This window comes from Python bivittatus, unplaced genomic scaffold (genome assembly GCF_059951505.1).
Source record: "Python bivittatus isolate LINGU-HERP-01145 unplaced genomic scaffold, Pbiv_v1 ctg000680_np1212, whole genome shotgun sequence".
Classification (NCBI taxonomy): domain Eukaryota; kingdom Metazoa; phylum Chordata; class Lepidosauria; order Squamata; family Pythonidae; genus Python; species Python bivittatus.
The window spans coordinates 6,750,964-6,764,696 of record NW_028277095.1 but is presented as its reverse complement, the minus strand read 5'-3'; the positions used below and the strand labels follow the sequence as shown (position 1 = coordinate 6,764,696).

Genomic DNA, 13,733 nt, shown 5'->3' with positions numbered 1-13,733 from the left:
ATTCAGGTTTGAGGTTTATTAACATTTTGGATCGACCGAGAGCACTGTCGTTGTTCAATAATGAAATTCATACTCAAAAATACAACTTGCCTAATAATTGTGCACGCAGTGTAGCCCGGGATTTTGATTTGCAGCCTCTCCAGCAAAACCTTAACTCATAGGAGAGGGTTACCTTGATGAGTTTCATCAAGTATTAAGGAAACCGTACCAGACTGGCGACCTGACTCAAAAACCGGAGTTTGTTTTTGTTCTCAAGAGTTGTAAGGGACTCCTGTTTCACAACTCCTGTTTCAGCACCGTATTATCTAATCACATTCTTATTCATAATCTGTTACCTGCTTGCTAGGGTGATAAAAGATGTTACCTCCTTATTTCTGTTAAAATTGGACAGGCTGTAAATGTAGACCCTGAGCTTTCCTTCCTGGTTGGTCAGAGCCCCTTTGAGTAGGAAATTTCCAAGTTGAGTTGAAAACCTGTGAGAAACTACTCTTACGCACACATAAGCTTGGCTTAACATAAATAAGGAAAACCTGTTTCCCCTCCCCACTGAGAAAGGATAAAGCAAATCTACTTTGTGGCCCCACCCTTTGGAAAACCCATTCCATTTCAGTGCGCTTGACTCCCTCCCCATGCTGTTTGTGTGGCCTCTAGGGAACACATGGTTGCCCAGCCCTGTTTGAGCCAATCCCTCCCGTTTTCCTTGAAAAAACACTTTGCAAGGGGAGGGACATTCATGCTCTCGGTATGAACTTTCGTTATGGTATTTATGTCTAATAATCTCCAGGGTGCAAACATTCTTCCATCAACAAGTCATTACCGTTCGTGTATTTTATTGCTTAGCTTGTGTAATCAGCACTGCAAAAAAAAAAAAAAATGGTTTATACATCAGCCTTGACATATTTGCAAATGGGCAGCTGGTGGGGGAGAGTGGAGAAATGTGGCCAAAATGACTGGTGGGAAAATGGAATTGGGGAAATTTTCTTTTCATCTTGGCACCTGACCGCGCCAGAAGAGTGTGTGAACCTGATATACTTTCATGTGATTGTCCTTCAGTCCCCCAGAGGAATTTTCTGCAGGCCTTCCTGATCTCGTTTTTTAATGACTTACAATTTTCTTTTGTTTAACTTGGCACTTCTTGTTAGAAAGTTTATAAGTCCCTGGATGATTCACGTTGCTTAAGAGCTGGAGGCGGACTTGGCAGATTTCTGTGGCTTCCAGAACTGATTATTACGGCAGCTGTGAGGGGTTGGCTACCAAGGAAGGGTTTTAAGCAATGGCATAAAATAAAAGGCTGAAGCAGGGTGCCCCTTCCTACTGGGGGGCTCCATGGTTGTGTCTTTGGCTTCAGGTCTGGTGGTTTTCAGCCCTGCTGGCTGCCGATTAGTCGGGTTAAAAGTCCAACACATCTGCAGAAGCCCAACCTGGAGGAAGGTGTAACTATTATCAGGAGACCACAAAGCTAAGCCAACAGGTACAACTGATGACTCAAGTGTATTTGATATGGCTGGCCTTTTCCAATGTTACACGTGCTTTCTTACCTGGGGCCAATACATTTTAATACCTGAGATTTTTTTAAAAAATAGCATGGTAGATTAAACAGTTGGCACGCAGCATGGTTCTCTAGAAAGCTTTTGTGGGTCAGATCTGTCCAAATGTTTAGTGACCCCCTCTGGCTTACAGCGCTGTTTTTGAGCAGCCCCTGTTCCTTCAGTGAGGCTCATAAAAAGGCAGTGGAGCAGGGCCCTGTGCGTCAGAAGACCCTGCCTTCCAAGCCCTCCTCCCTTTGCCACCTCGCCTGAGTCTCCCACCCAAGTACCTGCAAGGTCCAACTGCTTCGCTTTTTAAGATCAGCCAAGGTTCTGCACTGCCTAGTTTAATGTAAGTATTCCTCCAGTTTTACACTTTTACACTATTCAGTCTGATACCTGTTTCTGGCTCCTTTCAATTGTTTTGGGAGAAAATCTTTTCCATCCTCCACACCAAAGTGGTGCTGAGTGATTATTTATTGCTATAGATAAATAAATAACCACACAGCACATCCTTATAATTGTTATTGTATACGCACACACACATACACACCCCTTTGGAATCCTTTCTACCTGGGCTTGGCGGGACCCAAAAAGAGAATGTGTCAGACATCTATAAAGTGATTAGGACAGGAAAAAGGAGATAGATTTCCTCTTCTCCACCTTTTACCCTGGATCACTCAGAAGAATGGGCATCAGAGTTTTTAAAGTACATTCTTTCAACAGATGCAATATTAGCTGTCAAAGCGTTGCCTTCACGTCCTGTCTAGCCATTTCCACAAAAGTAACTGGATTACCATTGTTGGAAACCGGCTGCTAGAGAAACTGGTTCTTTGATCTCTTCCTTCGGACATGAAGGCCACACTTCCTGTTACGCATCTTTGAACATGACCTCTTTATACCCGTAAATATAATTATTTAATAATACAGTCTTATTCACAGAAAACAGAATCATAGAGGACGGTATCTCTTAATTTATTACAAATGCTTTCTATACATACCAATTTTTACAGAGAAGCAAGTACCAAAAAACACTACTAACACCGAAACAGATGGCACATGTTGATCTCTTGTCATTTAGAAAATGTACAATCTGCTCTAAAATACAAGTAAATGAGTACTTTAAATTACCAATTGTTTCTGTCCTTAATTCTTTAAAGCATTGTTTTATTGGCGGTTTTTATTGGTTCTGGCCTGTGTCTTTAAAAGCAGATTGAAACAAATTCAACTGCATTCACCATTTTTCTTTAAGGCAGGAAGGTTATCAATTCCCGCCACGCACCCTCCTATTAAGGAATCTATAATTCAGAAGATGGAACTGTTTGATTTTAATAAATGAATTTTATATCTCCAAAAATGGGAGACTGACAGATTGACCCATTTGTTCTTCTGGGCAAGCTTTGATTTTCACATAGGCCCAGGACCCAATCCGTTATCGACTATAACCTGCTATTGGCCCAGCTATGATAGATCGTTGGATTATTAATCCTTGCCTGAAGAGTCCTGGGAAATCAGAAAGCTTGCACAGTTTTGCAACCTTCATAAACCGAAAATTGTTCACTCAATACAGGGCATCTGATGAAGAAACCTCTGTCAAAAATTAATCTAAGACTGCATAAGGTTCTTCCCCTAAGTCTCAACATGATTCATTCAACTCGTTGGTTTGCCGTCCCTACCAACTTTGAGATGTTTGAGCAAGTCACAGGAAATCATCCCTTTGTCTTTAGTCTTGAAGGCCTAGATCTTCAGATGCTTCCTGCAAGGGGATTTCCCATCCCACAGAGCAGGAGAAACAACGGCAGATCCTTTTGCCTTGAACTCTCGATGCTGCTTCGCTCCCTCTTGTGACTCCTTCAGTGCGGAATTCTACTGTTCATTCTTGTACTGCTATTTATTTACAAGTCTGTTCATGTCCCCCTCTTCCAAAAGGCCACATCTACTTTCCTGAATAAGCTTTTGTTTTCTGAAAGATAATTCTCTCATTCTCAGGAAACATCAACATTACAAAGAAGCCAAGACGGGTAGCAATTTATATCCTTTTAAGCAGGTTCCCAAAGGCTTTGGTTAACTCATGAATTGTATTTTGCACGGGAAAGAGTTACTTGGCAAGGCATAGCTAACAACATTTTCCTATGGCTTGAGCTGCCTTGGGAATTTTCCACAAGCCCTTCATTATTCTTGTTGCCCCGAGACCAGACAATGCTGGTGTTTCCCCTGTCTTGAAAGTCCTGAAACTAAATTTTAAAGCTGTCAATCTCACGCCAGCTTGCAAGGGGAGTGATCTTTTTAAGAATGAAGAGGTTTTTGATGCTACTCTCTCTCATATCCTGGCTGTGGCTTTCGTGCATCTCCAGCGGTTCCAGACCTCCTGCAATCAGCTCATTTATCCAACTCAGCATCCTCATTCATTGCTTCTATCCCTTCTAAGCCAACATCGCTTTTTCCCCCCCCTTTCCAACTGCTTTCTTCATCTTTCCAGTACTTGCACTTTCCTACTAGGGCTGACATATTTCAGGAGCACCAGCATAGCGCAGGTTTTGTCACCACAGGGAGTGGATTCTGTTTGATTTTTCCAACCCGCTTTGCGGGTTGTCCCTTTCTGCCAAAATGGAGATGAGAAGGATTTTCTTCACCGCCTGTCGACACAGAGGACAGCGGCCGCTGGTGTTCAGAATCTTCAAAGCGCAACGGGAGCAGAAGCCGTCGTGACAGCACGGGAGCATCATGGTGTTGGCCTTGGACGCAAAGCAGACCATGCAATCTTCAGCAGTGCTTTCTTCAGCTCCTTCCTGGAACTCCAGGCAGGTGGAATCTGCAGAGGCATAAATATTCCACGTGAAAGTCTAAAACAGACATCAGAGGTCTTTGTGTCCTCTGTTAAATAAGAGCTTTATTAAGTAATAAAAAATGAAGTGTGTTTTTGACATTTCTTTGACTTGCGGCGTGTATTCCTACAAAATGGGAAGGGATACAAGGTCCTAATTTATCTCGCAGATGTCCCAAAGGTGTCTTTTATATGGTATTTCCCTTATACTGAGAGAGAGGAATCTGTAACTAATTCATAACAACACATTGGTCCATTTACAGGAGCAAAAGCAGAGCGTACTGAAAGTGAGCTCCTTCCTAAATCAAGCAATATAGCTACTCCCTCTGCTGTAGAAGCGTTTTGGTGCCCTCCACCAGATGTTTTGGACTTCAACCCCCAGAATTCCTGGTCAGCATGACCTAACTTGTGCTTGTCAGAAAACGACAGACACGGGTTCGGTTGTCCAGTAGACAGAAGTTTTTATTGGGCACGTTTGCAAAGGTGGGTCCCTCCCGCAGCAATGGAGGAACCCCGAAGCAAGGTCTGACAGGTTTTTATACCCCCTATCTGTCCTCCCCCTCCTACGAGGGCTTGGCTCACAATCTCACCTTTTTTTACCGCCCCGGAGCGCCGCTAATTAACCGCAAAACCGCAGACATTCCACTTTCCGAATCCAATCAGCGCCATACACATTGCAATACCCACTTGACCCAACAGCCGCCCCCTGCCGCTTCTCTTCACTCTGGTGCGAGTGTGCCTTCTGCCCATCCTCCCTCCTGCCGTCCCCCCAAGGCTGCCCCATGGTGCACAGCGCTCTCCCCTAGCAAACATGGTTCGTTTGAGGCCCTCACTTCTCCCTGCCTTCTCACATGCTTGAAAAGTGGTATATACATTTTTAAAACAAATATATTCTGGATTCTGTTTTGGTTTTTTAGTCATAATACCCATTATTTGCTACTTATTAAGCTTGCAAAGCCTCAATTTTTCACATGAGATGAAAAAAAGAAGGCATAATATTTCCAGGATGGGTGCTTAGGCTAAGAGGAAGTAATTCAGAGATTTAAGAGAACATAAAAACATTACCCCTCTTCATCCAAAGCTAGCAGCAGCAACAGGGGTGTCTATAGCATATGGTCAAAAAAAGGTCAAAACAGTGGCCATGATGGTGAGATCAAAGCTCTGGCTATTTTTTATGTATGTCACAAAAGCTTTTATCATTTAATAAAATGTATAAGTTGGAAAAGATGCTACCAGACTCCTGGGTTTTTACTACCATAAACTAACACAGCTTTCCTCTTGCAATGTCCAGCTGAACTTGGTTACCTATTATCTACCCAATAGTTCCTTGAACTAGATGTCCAGTCCTGGTTCAATATTACCTTGACTTGCTTTTAGCTTTTCTGGAACATCCAAGCTGATGGTAAAACCCCCTTCTTTCAGGCTCCCCTCCAGGACCTCCTTTCTGTTCTTCCCCCTTCAAAGCTATATTCTTTAGAGACAGGAGGGACTTCCCTTTTGTCTTCCCTGGATAAGTCTGGACTTGCACGTATGCAGTGACCTCATCTTCCTTCCCAATGCATGCGGGTGTCATTCAACATGTTGATTCCACAAGTGGGAATCAGCTGTCAATCTTGAGATGGCTGAAGTGAGCCATGTTAGTGAGGGGGGAGAGAAGGAAACCTTGCCATTCACTGGAGAAGGAAAGAGTTTGGGATGCTCAGTTTCAGCTGTGGGCCTTTCTCCAATGCCTTTGTCCGATAGGTCTATTTCACACATTGTACACAAACAAATGGATGTGCCACCATGACTACACTCAACAACAGAATTTGTTTCCCCAAGAAGTGTGTGACCCTCACACTGTAATCTAGTACAGGTAGAATCCATGCTTTTATTTCGAGATATATAGAATAAAAATGTAATGTCTACAATTGATGCTACATCGTGACAACCAGCTTTGCTGCAATGACCATGGATCCTTTGGTGTCTCCATGGAAGAAATGGAGAGGAGGCATAGTGGTGTGGTCCACTTTTTCTCTTCTTGGATCCCCATACCCATGCTTGGATCCCCATACCCATGCTTAAACCTAACAAGCCTTACAGATTGTATGTTGTGATCGTATAATCACTTCAGAACAACATGTACTCCCTACTCTGAAAGGGGAAGATAAGTATCAGTAAGCAAAAGATGATGTCATTAAGTAATGAATTAGGTTATCTTCATCAGAAGGTCAAATCTGGGTTGTGATCAAGTCCCTGATAATATCTGTCATCAAACTATCTCCAGATGTTGTGCTAAGTATACAAGAGATAAGAGATCATATACATTTTAAACCTTGGGATAGACTTGAAGACCTGGAAGGTGCTTTGCAGAAGCCTGCCAATTCCAGCTGGCCACTGGTACCAATATAGGTATATATTGAATATATATATATATATATATATATATATATATATATATATATATATATATATATATATATATATATATATATAGAACCACTGAACAGCTTCTTTGGGAAACATTTGTGTTTCTATGCGTTCTGCAGGAGATCTCTCTGTTTCCCCCAGTTGAAAAGGGAACACTCTGGTCCCTTCCCAGCAAGAAATACATAGGTTTGAAGGATGCTAAATGGGTCAGAGCCCTCCCCAGTCTTCAGTTTGGGATTAAATTTAATTGCATCCTTCAGTTTTTCCTCTCTGTGCATTTAGTTTCTCCCATGACCCCTCTGGCTTCACCAAGTAGGAACAACCCTGTCCTTCACTCCACCGGCCCTCCTATGATCTAAAAAGCCATCCAAAGCAAATTGTCTAGCCTGCAGTTGCTTACCAAGAAGTTGGACTGCTTTGGTTCTCCCATAAACGTCCACAACAGCCCAAACAGGAGATTCAACTGAGACACCATTGAAGAGGAAGAACCCTTCTGCCTCCAGGTTGATACTGCAGAAAACGCAGCCCTGGCTGTCCACCCAGAAGCTGACAATGGTATCTTCTGCTATATATTCATCTGGTAAAACACATGCAGAAGTCTTCCCTTGTTTAACCAAGTCTGGGCACACAAATGGAGGCAATTCACGAGACTGAAGACAGGGGTCTTTCCAGGTGAAGCCCACCCGTAGACCACCTTGCCACTTCTGGTCTTCTTGTAAGATTTTCACAGTCACTTTCTCGTAAAGCTCTATGGGCCGGTTGGAGAAGACGATACCATCATGGAACGTGGCTATTCTACTTACTATACAGCAAGAATTATCCATAATAACTTGGGATCCTTTGATGTAAGGATGGAAGAATAGAGGAGTGCAGGAAGCTTGGAGAGAGCCGTCTGATCCTATGGAGACATGAATCACCATTAATATCATAGAAAGAAGAGAGAGTAGATTCACTAAAGACCTCAATGGGATCCATTTACCTCAATAAAGAGAAATATTACTCTTCAAGCGTATCCTCAGGGGTGAGTCAGAAAAGCCAAGATGGATGTGCAACCACACAGTCAAAACCCCACTTCTTTTTATGTGTGTCACACATAAAAAACAGATGAACTTCCATCACACCATTGCAGCTGCTGTCTTGACTTTTTGGCCACACCCTGTGGACACCCCTACTGTGAAGTAGGTTGGGTTAAAAGAAAGGGATGGGCCCCAAGACACCCAAGAATGATCCATAATCAACAGCTGTGATCCTCAGGATGCTGAAAGCTGTGTCTAATACTGGGAGGTGCACTTTTATTACCCTGATCATGAATCATGGCACAACGGGTTCTCCTTAACTATGTTGGGGGACATCAGAGCTCTTAACAAGCAGAGAGATGCCCTTACTAACAGCATCCACTGAGAGCAGAGCTTACAAATACATACTTGATTTTCCAGGGCACTAACTAGGAATTGGGAACCTTTTGAACCTGGAGCACTCAGCACCTTCTCAAGGTGCTCAGTTCCCTGGGAGAGCAAAACAGGTTGGGTTGGTGGAGGCCGGAAGCCCTGCTCTACAGATGTCAAATGCTCTCTAACTGTCCGACCGCTTTCTTTTCAGATCTTCTGCCAGCTTTATATGAGTTTACTGTTGCAGATAAGGGAAAAGCTACTAAAGCAGATAAAGGTTTCAAGTCAGTACATGCGGGGAAAAAAAGATAAGCCTTGTGTGGGGATAAAAAACCAAGCAAGCAAAAAGAAAACGAACTACAAGACACAAAACATGCCTTGTGTGGGCTTGCAAAACTCAACATTAATTTTAAAAACCGTCTTGGTCTGGAAGGAAATAAAAACCCAAGTGTGTTTAGAGACAGTTATTCGAGTTACTTTCACTTTCATTCAGTCAGAGGCATTAAGCTAACGGAGCCAGTGCAAGGAGAGGCTAATTTTCCAGCAAACAGGCATATGCTAAAGATGTTTTTTCAAGCCAAGGTTAGGGGGTACACGTTTGAACCCTTTCTTGGGGCCAAAAATCCTGGGCATAGACCAGCTTGCATGTTAGAGTTATCCCATTAGCAGGAATGAATACTGTACATTCCTTTCAGGAATGCTTTTCTCTCAGTGGCGTGTATGTGTGGGTTGAGGTTCATGGTGTGGGACCAGCCCAAACTCACACAAAGAACAACGGGGGTTTTGGACCTGGGTATCCCTAGTCTTCCTTAGCCCCTTCTCCAAAGTCTTGAAGCTAAACGATGCCCAATGGGCAGATCAGCACCCAATAGCTAGGGCTCCAAGCAGCATACCTTCTGCTTAGACCCGAGCCATGGGCTTGTTCAACCAGGAGGCCATTTCTGTAAAGTCTGCAAGTCCTATCTCTTGAGAAACCAAGACCTCCTTTCCCCACTGAGATGCCCTGAAAAGTTCTCAAAATCCCACACGCGTTAGCAAAGTTGTTCTGTTCAGAGCACGTTAGTGGCTCTTTAACTAGCCTAGCGCACAGCCATATTCTGAAAGACAGCGATGGGCCCACTGCAGATAGCTTCAGCATCCTTACTTTAACTAGCGCCTAGTCCTCATTGAGCCGTTGAAGCATGCACACTCAGCTGCCAAAATTCAACGGCTGCTTTCGCACACCTCGCAAAACGAGGCTAACTGTAGAGTAGTTTGTGGTTCAGGGTGTTGTGGGAACTGGTTCTCTTAGCCTCAAAATCTCATGTGATTGTGTCCCCTTGGCTGTTTCTCCTTAGAAACAAGATCCATCATCTGATTCTTGTCACAGCATCACTTATGATTGGCCATTCTCTCCTCACCCATGACATTTTGCAGAATTTTTGAGGAACTGCAATGACAATCTTCCCTCTTTAGTTCTCTCCACGTGTAATGGGCTGAACCTCCTGTTTTTCCCAGACGGCATCTGGGACTTACAGGACTTTAACCATACAACACATCTGGAGGGAATGCCTTCTAGCTGTGTTTTTCAAACTGGGCAACTTGAAGATGTGTGGACTTCAACTCCCAGAATTCTCCAGTCAGATGCCCAGTCTGAAAAACACTGCCTGAGAGGCCAAGTTCCCACTGCTCAGCCTAAGCAACATTATGTATCTAATGATTAGACCAAGAAGCCACCTTTATCCCTTCGGCCACCTGCCCTCTGGATATCATTTGAGAAGTTGATGGGCATTTTTATTGCTACGTAACTTCATTGCATGCGTGTTTTATTCTTCTAGTGCCCAGATCCCAGGATGGGTGAATACCCCAGCCGAGAGCCCTAACTCTGTGTTGGAAAGCAATGCGGTGCTTGCTGGGGATCTCGGGCAATGGTTCATAGTTCTGGAGAACATGTCAGCAGGGAAGTCCTCTCTACACTAAGTCCCACAATCAGGCCACCCTGCCCATATCTAGTAAGGATGCCAGATCGATGTAGTCCTCAAGGAATGGACTGTTGCAACCAGCAAGACCAGGTGCTTAGTCCAGCCTCAGCCATGAACATCTCCTGGTGGACTCTGGACCAGTCACTGTCTCTGAGTCCTTCCTTTTCAGCGATTGTGCTGAAAAAATCAAGACACTCCCCCCCCCCCATATAAACCATTTTGAACTGCTGGAGAAAAGGCAGGATATAATCTAAATGATGAACATGGATTCAGCTAAACCAGAAGTTTCCCAGCAAAAAGTGTCCCCTCTTAGCCACTGCATCAGACCCCAAGGACACTGACTTAAACCTTTAATCCTGGCTTTATTTCAAACCTTCCAAGCAATGCATACCAAAAAGAGAAGGGGAGGAGAGTAAAGGAGTAACCCTGCATTCGTTATTGAATGAAGAAAACTCCATGGGGATTTATAAACACAGAAAGCATGGCTTGACTGCAACCTTCACCACCCAAGTGGGGAATTGTGGAAGCTGCAGTCCCCCTTGTTTGGAGGCACCTTGTATAGAAAGGTCCTCTATACCAAAATTTCTATTCGCCCCCCTGCCCAGATACCCTCCTTGTAACATTGGATAAGAGTTTTGGGTCAGAAAAGCGCTCCAGGACAATGCTGGATCATGACCAAAGCCAGGGAGATGCATCCAGGAGGCCCAGAAGCCACTGCCCTCCTTTCTCTCTCTTTCCCTGGTGTGGAGATAGAGATGCTGATCTCTCACCCTGTCAATTATCAGATCCTTCATACAGGGTGGAAGAGCTCCAGCGCTCCAGATGTTGTTGGACTCCCAACACCAGTATGGCTAGCTGCCAAGAACAATAGAGATGGTCATTCATCAACATCTGGAGATGCACAGATTCCGGCTTCACCAAAAAACAGATTCTTACTTCATTGAGCTGTGTCAAGATCACCAAATCTGGCAGATTGCTTCTGAAAAGCTCCACAATCAAGCCTACTCCGCTCGCCCATTCATCAGCTCCTAGGATTCCGACAGGCTATCCCTGAATGTGGAGGTTCCACATCAGCCCTCCAGGGTAGCACCCAGCACCCAATACTTTTCCTCTGTTGCATTTGCCCTTCACGCTTTAGAGAGACATCGAAACCCAGTTGCTACCAATGCCCAGAGTCAAATATTTATAGCGCGTTGTTGCAAGAGGGCTGACCACAGATCTCTAAGTGCTCAGGGTAAAGGCGCTCAGTGCATGCCCAGAAACACTTTTGTGTGAGTCCTCCCCTTTCAAGCTGTGCTGAAACCAGCCTTTCAACCCAACCTTTTATTCAGAAAGCTACCTTGAACGTTCTCCTTACCCTCCGAGGGGCAAAGGCACGCTCCCATTGCTGACCGGGGGGTGGCCTGGGGGGCTGGCTGTTGGTCACCTGCTTCTCCCTTCCTTTAAACCAGGCTGAAGAAGTAGTTCTCCAGGTGGGGCGAGCACCATCAAGGACTCTGCTACTAACTGATAGGAAGGCAGCCGTTTTATACAGCACCCTCGTGAGTTAAACATTAATCACCGCTGAAGTTTCTGTGGATGTGTGTATGACTGTCACAAGACATACCATTTTGTTGTTGTAGGAGGGAATTTCCAGCATCTCTCTCTTTCTCTTTCTCTATGCCTGAAATCTGAGCCAGGGCACAGCCCTTGGGTTTGCATTGTTACATCTGGCTTCCTGCCCAGATGAATACACTTCGGCCTCCGGCTTTTGCTCACCTCGGCTGTTCGCGTGGAGCCCTTGAGAAATCCAGGCACAAAATTGCTGTTCTGATCTATCTGGTCCAGCTAAAGTGACCAGCATTTCTGCAAGACCAGTATAAGCTGATGGGAACCTTCTCTTACAGTGTTTTTCAACCTTGGCAACTTTAAGGTGGGTGGGGAATTCTGGGAGTTGAAGTCCACCCACCTTAAAGTTGCCAAGGTTGAAAAACACTGTTCTATTACAGTCCTACCATCCAGTGATGCTTTTGCAAAGGGCTGTGCGATTAACATAATGCCCAGCCTGGCCACAAACCTCATTCGAGCCCCAAACAATTGTGAATTGCACAACCGCTTTCTTACACCCCAAACAGCTTCCACGCAGGTTTGTGTCTACCACTCCTTCTAGCATTCCCCAAATGCTTTCTACCTTTTTTTCCTAGGTAGGCACATTTCTACACAACACAGTTGCAACATCTGGGTCCGAAACGTTCAAATGGCCACCTGATGGCAGCAAACAGACATACTGCTGCCATCTAGTGGGATGTCCAGATTTTGGAATTCAGTTATAGTCTTGCTACGATTGCTGGAAATGCAGTTTCTTTTGAAGATTTTTTTTTTCTTTGCAACATGCTTGTTTGCTTTTCTTAAAACAGGCCCATGTTTCTTAAACTTTTTGCTCTCAGGACCCCTTCCCACTTTTAAAAATTATGGAGGACCCCAAAAGAGGTTTTGTTCGTATGGGTTATATTGATTGACATTTACTATATCAAAAATTAAAATCGATGCACTGGCTGCCACTGTTGCTTCTCACGATTGGTTGATGGGCTTTTAATATTGTATTGTTTTGCAACATCGGCCGGCAAATAATTTTGGTTTCAAGGACCCAAGAGGGGGTCTTGGGGGATCCCCAGGGGTCCTAGGACCACACTTTAAGAACCATGGAAATAGACAAATATAAAACATGCAATCAGATGGAGGAGGGAAACAGAACCATCTTAGGGAATGAACCTAGCCTGTTCTAACCCTGGTATCATAAGCTGGTATCAGCATCTCTCAGAAACTCTCAGCAAGTGGTACAGGGATCCAGGAAAAGATGCTTCTCTTCCTATTGTCAAGCATGATCTAATTCAGCGTTTCCCAATCTCAGCAACCTTAAGATGGGTGGACTTCAACTCCCAGCATTCCTCCCACCAGCATGCTGGTGGGGGAATCCTGGGAGTTGAAGTCCACACTTCTTAAAGTTGCTGAGATTAAGAAACACTGATTTACTGTACCTTCCTTTCTTCCCCTGCCGGCAAGGGGTTGCAACCCGCTTCCGTCCTCCTCCATACGGGGGCTTGTCCATTTTGCTTTGAGATGAAGAAGGAAGAGCAGTGTGAACAAGCGTGGCTACAAGGCAGAGGGGAGGGTGGGGGGCGAGGAAAAGATCGGCGCAGGAAGATTTGCCTCTTCCAAGCCAAAGAAACCATGTTTGCCACTCCAAGCGATCTTCAGCCTTGTTACCAAATGGCAATTTTTCACGGGACAGAGGAAGGAGAAAAATATTAAACTCATGACAGGAAAGCCGTGATATAAACTGTAATGAATTTCGACCGGATTTAAACGTAAATGAAAAGAAAGAACAATGAGCTTGGGTCCTGCTCTATTTATGACTTCTGGGCCTGGCACACTCTCAAAAGCCAGTGCTTGGCCTTCAGCCCAGGAAGAGAGGTGCGCTCGTACTTTACGCGTCGAAGCAGAGGGCAGCCCTCACAAACCTGTATGGTTCCAAAGAAGCTGAGCAGGGCTGAAGTTCATGAGTCCTTGGAGAGGAGATTACTGGGAAATCCCAGGGCTGGAGGGGCAAACCAGGCTCATATCACTGTCATTCACTTGTATTGAT

At 44.6% G+C, this 13,733-nt stretch overlaps 1 protein-coding gene across 2 annotated transcripts; it reads right to left on the bottom strand.

Annotated features, from left to right (window-relative positions):
* Positions 1-2,485: 2,485 nt before the first annotated feature.
* NEURL3 (neuralized E3 ubiquitin protein ligase 3) lies at positions 2,486-11,621 on the bottom strand. Of its 2 annotated transcripts, none has more exons than XM_007430396.4 (3): positions 11,448-11,621; positions 7,160-7,657; positions 2,486-4,338 (listed from the first exon to the last, which is right to left on the bottom strand). In XM_007430396.4, the coding sequence occupies exons 1-3, from the start codon at positions 11,491-11,493 to the stop codon at positions 4,067-4,069; spliced, it is 816 nt and encodes a 271-aa protein (XP_007430458.3). In that variant the 5' UTR covers positions 11,494-11,621; the 3' UTR covers positions 2,486-4,066. The 2 variants fall into 2 exon arrangements, with proteins under 2 accessions (XP_007430458.3, XP_025023818.2); XM_025168050.2 differs by having other exon boundaries at positions 11,466-11,621.
* Between the last annotated feature and the right edge of the window lie 2,112 nt (positions 11,622-13,733).

Bases quoted from the DNA above. Each gene is read 5' to 3' on its own strand.
- NEURL3 (XM_007430396.4), bottom strand. From the start codon at position 11,493: ATGGGAGCGTGCCTTTGCCCCTCGGAGGGTAAGGAGAACGTTCAAG. The intron at 7,658-11,447 runs GTAGCTTTCTGA...ATGTCTCCATAG, and splicing joins GGGTAAGGAGAACGTTCAAG to GATCAGACGGCTCTCTCCAA. The intron at 4,339-7,159 runs GTAAGCAACTGC...ATGCCTCTGCAG, and splicing joins CAAAGCAGTCCAACTTCTTG to ATTCCACCTGCCTGGAGTTC.